At 45.7% G+C, this 6,701-nt stretch overlaps 1 protein-coding gene across 1 annotated transcript; it reads left to right on the plus strand.

Annotated features, from left to right (window-relative positions):
• Positions 1–5,177: 5,177 nt before the first annotated feature.
• Positions 5,178–6,281, plus strand: LOC120063488 (the record flags this gene model as incomplete). The annotated part of the gene is made up of 2 exons (XM_039013868.1): positions 5,178–5,291; positions 5,487–6,281. Coding segments are annotated over 2 exons (909 nt in total), but the record flags the coding sequence as incomplete, so codon positions are not given.
• Positions 6,282–6,701: the final 420 nt, after the last annotated feature.

Below are 6,701 nucleotides of genomic sequence, written 5' to 3' on the forward strand. Positions count from 1 at the left end.
TACCTATTATCTACACTCCCCTTCATATGTATTTGGACACTGCTGCTAAAATGTTGAATTTGTCACTTTACTCCAGCATTTTGGATTTGACATCAAATGTTTCATATGATTTATTTGATGGTATTTTGGTTGTGTTTCGGACTATGTTTTGTCCAATTGAAAGTGAATAATGTATTGTGTCATTTTGGAGACCCTTTATTTGTAAATAAGACGTTTGTGAACACCTCTACATCAATGTGGATGCTACCATGATTATGGATAATCATGAACTAATTGTGAATGATGATGAGCGAGAAAGTTACAGAGGGACAAAGATCACACTCCACCAAAAATGCTAATCTCCTACATTATTGTTAATAGTAAGAGGATGACATGTTGCTGTAACCTCTGTAGCTTTCTCAATCATCAATATTCATGATTCATTCATGATTTTTCTTAGTAATGGCAAGATCATGATTGATTTAGAAGTGTTCAGAAACATCTTAACTACTCACTTAGAAAGGAAATTACTCCAGTCATCATTCAGTTCGTTTTGGGCAAAACATGACCCAAAACACAACCAAAACAAACTGTAAATGCATCCTACGAGTTGGTAGTCACAAGCTTGATGTAGTCATTGCGTGTTAGCAATATGGGACCAAATACTAAACATCTGATGACTTTGGTACACTATAAGTAAACATTTTCCAAAAACTTATGACAAGTTCAAATGGGGGGGATTAGCTCTATAAAGTGCTTATATTTCTCATATGTCTGAACACCCTCAAATAAAAGGTGGCATTCTGTACAGTCACCTATTATCCCAAATAATGGGGTATAGAGCCAAATGTAATAATAAAATGTAAAAAATTGCATCACTGTCCATCACACAGTACCAGTCAAAGGTTTGGACACACCTACTCAGTCAAGGGTTTTTCTTTATTTTTTTTACTATTTTCTACATTGTAGAATAGTAGTGAAGACATCAACATTATGAAATGACACATATGGAATCGTGTAGTAACCAAAAAAGTGTTAAAGAAATCAAAATATGTTATATATTTGAGAATTCAAAGTAGCCCCGCTTTGTGCAAAGCTGTCATCAAGGCATTCTTGGCATTCTCTCAACCAGTTTCAGGAGGTAGTCACCTGGAATGCATGTCAATTACAGGTGTGCCTTGTTAAAAGTCAATTTGTGGAATTTATTTTCTTCTTAATACATTTGTGTCAATCATTTGTGTTGTGACAAGGTAGGAGTGGTATACAGAAGATAGCCCTATTTGGTAAAAGACCAAGTACATATTATGGCAAGAACAGCTCAAATAAGCAAAGACATGAAGGTTCGTCAATCCGGAAAATTTCAAGAACTTGGAAAGTTTCGTCAAGTGTAGTAACAAAAACCATCAAGCGCTATGATGAAACTAGCTCTCATGAGGACCGCCACAGGAAAGGAAGACCCTGAGTTGCCTCTGCTGCAGAGGATAAGTTCATTAGAGTTAACTGCACCTCAGATTGCAACCCAAATAAATTCTTCACAGAATTCAAGTAACCAGCACATCTCAACAGCAATTGTTCAGAGGAGACTGCGTGAATCAGGCCTTCATGGTTGAATTGCTGGAAAGAAACCACTACTAAAGGACACCAATATGAAGAAGAAAAACGAACAATGGACATTAGACCGGTGGAAATCTGTCCTTTGGTCTGATGAGTCCACATTTTTGATTTTTGGTTCCAACCACAGTGTCTTTGTGAGACAGAGTAGGTGAACAGATTATCTCGGCATGTGTGATTCCCAAGGTGAAGCATGGAGGAGGAGGAGGTGTTATGGTGTGGGGGTGCTTTACTGGTGACACTGTCGTTGATTTGTTTAGAATTCAAGGCAAACTTAACCAGCATGGCTACCAAAGCATTCTGCAACGATACGCCATCCCATCTGGTTTGCGCTTAGTAGGACTATCATTTGTTTTTCAACAGGACAATGACCCAACACACCTCCAGGCTGTGTAAGGGCTATTTGACCAAGAAGGAGAGGGATGGAGTGCTGAATCAGATGACCTGGCCTCCACAATCACCAGACCTCAACCCAATTGAGATGGTTTGGGATGAGTTGGACCACAGAGTGAAGGAAAAGCAGCCAACAAGTGCTCAGCATATGTGGGAACTCCTTCAAGCCTGCTGGAAAAGCATTCCAGGTGAAGGTGATTTAGAGAATACCAAGAGTGTGCAAAGCTGTCAAGCCAAATGGTGGTTACTTGGAAGAATCTAAAATGTAAAATATATTTTTATTTGTTTAACACGTACAAGACTTCCGGGTTGGAGCGAGTAGTCGCACTTCGCTTCGCTCGCTCCACAGGCAATATTACATTTCATTACAGTACAACGGTTTGATTTGTTTGATCTGAGCAATTTTTCTTAGCTAGCTACATAGCCGTCTTTGTATCAAAGATAATTGTGTAGTTTAGAGTAATTATCGAGGTTAGCTAGCCAGCTATTTTCGTCCTTCTAACGTAGTCAACACTGCTAGCTAGCCAGCTAGCCAACTTCTACCGAATAGCAGCACTGTAGAAACTATTACATTACAACGGAACGACTTGATTAGTGTAGTGTTAGCTAGCTACATAGTTGTCTTTGCTGTCTTTGTATCTAAGATAATTGTGTAGTTTAGAGTAATTATCGAGGTTAGCTAGCCAGCTATTTTCGTCCGCCGCGCCGCGCCACCGTTCTCCTACCTAGTCAACAACTGCTAGCTAGCTAGTCAACTTCTACCGACTAGCAGCACTGTAGAAACTAATACATTACAACGGAACGATTTGATTAGTGTAGTGTTAGCTAGCTACATAGTTGTCCTTGCTGTCTTTGTATCTAAGATAATTGTGTAGTTTAGAGTAATTATCGAGGTTAGCTAGCCAGCTATTTTCGTCCGCCGCGCCGCGCCACCGTTCTCCTACTAAGTCAACAACTGCTAGCTAGCTAGTCAACTTCTACCGACTAGCAGCACTGTAGAAACTATAATACATTACAACGGAACGATTTGATTAGTGTAGTGTTAGCTAGATACATAGTTGTCTTTGCTGTCTTTGTATCTAAGATAATTGTGTAGTTTAGAGTAATTATCGAGGTTATCGAGGTTACCTAGCCAGTTATCGAGGTTACCTAGCCAGCTACACTTTCAAACAAAGTCAACAACGCAGCCACTGCTAGCTAGCCTACTTCACCAGCCAGCAGTACTGTATCATTTTAATCATTTTAGTCAATAAGATTTTTGCAACGTAAGCTTAACTTTCTGAACATTCGAGACGTGTAGTCCACTTGTCATTCCAATCTCCTTTGCATTAGCGTAGCCTCTTCTGTAGCCTGTCAACTATGTGTCTGTCTATCCCTGTTCTCTCCTCTCTGCACAGACCATACAAACGCTTCACACCGCGTGGCCGCTGCCACTCTAACCTGGTGGTCCCAGCGCGCATGACCCACGTGGAGTTCCAGGTCTCCGGCAGCCTCTGGAACTGCCGATCTGCGGTCAACAAGGCAGAGTTCATCTCAGCCTATGCTTCCCTCCAGTCCCTCGACTTCTTGGCACTGACGGAAACATGGATTACCACAGATAACACTGCTACTCCTACTGCTCTCTCCTCGTCTGCCCACGTGTTCTCGCACACCCCGAGAGCTTATGGTCAGCGGGGTGGTGGCACTGGGATCCTCATCTCTCCCAAGTGGACATTCTCTCTTTCTCCCCTGACCCATCTGTCTATCGCCTCCTTTGAATTCCATGCTGTCACAGTTACCAGCCCTTTCAAGCTTAACATCCTTATCATTTATCGCCCTCCAGGTTCCCTTGGAGAGTTCATCAATGAGCTTGACGCCTTGATAAGTTCCTTTCCTGAGGATGGCTCACCTCTCACAGTTCTGGGTGACTTTAACCTCCCCACGTCTACCTTTGACTCATTCCTCTCTGCCTCCTTCTTTCCACTCCTCTCCTCTTTTGACCTCACCCTCTCACCTTCCCCCCCTGCTCACAAGGCAGGCAATACGCTTGACCTCATCTTTACTAGATGCTGTTCTTCCACTAATCTCATTGCAACTCCCCTCCAAGTCTCCGACCACTACCTTGTATCCTTTTCCCTCTCGCTCTCATCCAACACTTCCCACTCTGCCCCTACTCGGATGGTATCGCGCCGTCCCAACCTTCGCTCTCTCTCCCCCGCTACTCTCTCCTCTTCCATCCTATCATCTCTTCCCTCTGCTCAAACCTTCTCCAACCTATCTCCTGATTCTGCCTCCTCAACCCTCCTCTCCTCCCTTTCTGCATCCTTTGACTCTCTATGTCCCCTATCCTCCAGGCCGGCTCGGTCCTCCCCTCCTGCTCCGTGGCTCGACGACTCATTGCGAGCTCACAGAACAGGGCTCCGGGCAGCCGAGCGGAAATGGAGGAAAACTCGCCTCCCTGCGGACCTGGCATCCTTTCACTCCCTCCTCTCTACATTTTCCTCTTCTGTCTCTGCTGCTAAAGCCACTTTCTACCACTCTAAATTCCAAGCATCTGCCTCTAACCCTAGGAAGCTCTTTGCCACCTTCTCCTCCCTCCTGAATCCTCCTCCCCCCCCCCCCCCTCCTCCCTCTCTGCGGATGACTTCGTCAACCATTTTGAAAAGAAGGTCGACGACATCCGATCCTCGTTTGCTAAGTCAAACGACACCGCTGGTTCTGCTCACACTGCCCTACCCTGTGCTTTGACCTCTTTCTCCCCTCTCTCTCCAGATGAAATCTCGCGTCTTGTGATGGCCGGCCGCCCAACAACCTGCCCGCTTGACCCTATCCCCTCCTCTCTTCTCCAGACCATTTCCGGAGACCTCCTCCCTTACCTCACCTCGCTCATCAACTCATCCTTGACCGCTGGCTACGTCCCTTCCGTCTTCAAGAGAGCGAGAGTTGCACCCCTTCTGAAAAAACCTACACTCGATCCCTCCGATGTCAACAACTACAGACCAGTATCCCTTCTTTCTTTTCTCTCCAAAACTCTTGAACGTGCCGTCCTTGGCCAGCTCTCCTGCTATCTCTCTCAGAATGACCTTCTTGATCCAAATCAGTCAGGTTTCAAGACTAGTCATTCAACTGAGACTGCTCTTCTCTGTGTCACGGAGGCGCTCCGCACTGCTAAAGCTAACTCTCTCTCCTCTGCTCTCATCCTTCTAGACCTATCGGCTGCCTTTGATACTGTGAACCATCAGATCCTCCTCTCCACCCTCTCCGAGCTGGGCATCTCCGGCGCGACCCACGCTTGGATTGCGTCCTACCTGACAGGTCGCTCCTACCAGGTGGCGTGGCGAGAATCTGTCTCCGCACCACATGCTCTCACCACTGGTGTCCCCCAGGGCTCTGTTCTAGGCCCTCTCCTATTCTCGCTATACACCAAGTCACTTGGCTCTGTCATATCCTCACATGGTCTCTCCTATCATTGCTATGCAGACGACACACAATTAATCTTCTCCTTTCCCCCTTCTGATAACCAGGTGGCGAATCGCATCTCTGCATGTCTGGCAGACATATCAGTGTGGATGACGGATCACCACCTCAAGCTGAACCTCGGCAAGACGGAGCTGCTCTTCCTCCCGGGGAAGGACTGCCCGTTCCATGATCTCGCCATCACGGTTGACAACTCCATTGTGTCCTCCTCCCAGAGTGCTAAGAACCTTGGCGTGATCCTGGACAACACCCTGTCGTTCTCAACTAACATCAAGGCGGTGACCCGTTCCTGTAGGTTCATGCTCTACAACATTCGCAGAGTACGACCCTGCCTCACACAGGAAGCGGCGCAGGTCCTAATCCAGGCACTTGTCATCTCCCGTCTGGATTACTGCAACTCGCTGTTGGCTGGGCTCCCTGCCTGTGCCATTAAACCCCTACAACTCATCCAGAACGCCGCAGCCCGTCTGGTGTTCAACCTTCCCAAGTTCTCTCACGTCACCCCGCTCCTCCGCTCTCTCCACTGGCTTCCAGTTGAAGCTCGCATCCGCTACAAGACCATGGTGCTTGCCTACGGAGCTGTGAGGGGAACGGCACCTCCGTACCTTCAGGCTCTGATCAGGCCCTACACCCAAACAAGGCCACTGCGTTCATCCACCTCTGGCCTGCTCGCCTCCCTACCTCTGAGGAAGTACAGTTCCCGCTCAGCCCAGTCAAAACTGTTCGCTGCTCTGGCACTCCAATGGTGGAACAAACTCCCTCACGACGCCAGGTCAGCGGAGTCAATCACCACCTTCCGGAGACACCTGAAACCCCACCTCTTTAAGGAATACCTAGGATAGGATAAAGTAATCCTTCTAACCCCCCCCCCCTTAAAAGATTTAGATGCACTATTGTAAAGTGGTTGTTCCACTGGATATCATAAGGTGAATGCACCAATTTGTAAGTCGCTCTGGATAAGAGCGTCTGCTAAATGACTTAAATGTAAATGTAACACTTTTTTGGTTACTACATGATTTCATATGTGTTATTTCATAGTTTTGATGTATTCATTATTATTCTACAATGTGGAAAATAGTAAAAAATAAAGAAAAACCCTTGAATGAGTATGTGTATCTACACTTTTGACTGGTGCTGTACAGTGCCTTCAGAAAGCATTCACATCCCTTGAGTTTTTCAGCAATTTGATGTTACAAAGTACGATTCAAATGGATTTAATAAAAAATAAAAAAATGTAATGTAAATTTTGAAAAACAAAACAC

The sequence above is a fragment of the Salvelinus namaycush genome, chromosome 18 (assembly GCF_016432855.1).
Source record: "Salvelinus namaycush isolate Seneca chromosome 18, SaNama_1.0, whole genome shotgun sequence".
Classification (NCBI taxonomy): Eukaryota; Metazoa; Chordata; class Actinopteri; order Salmoniformes; family Salmonidae; genus Salvelinus; species Salvelinus namaycush.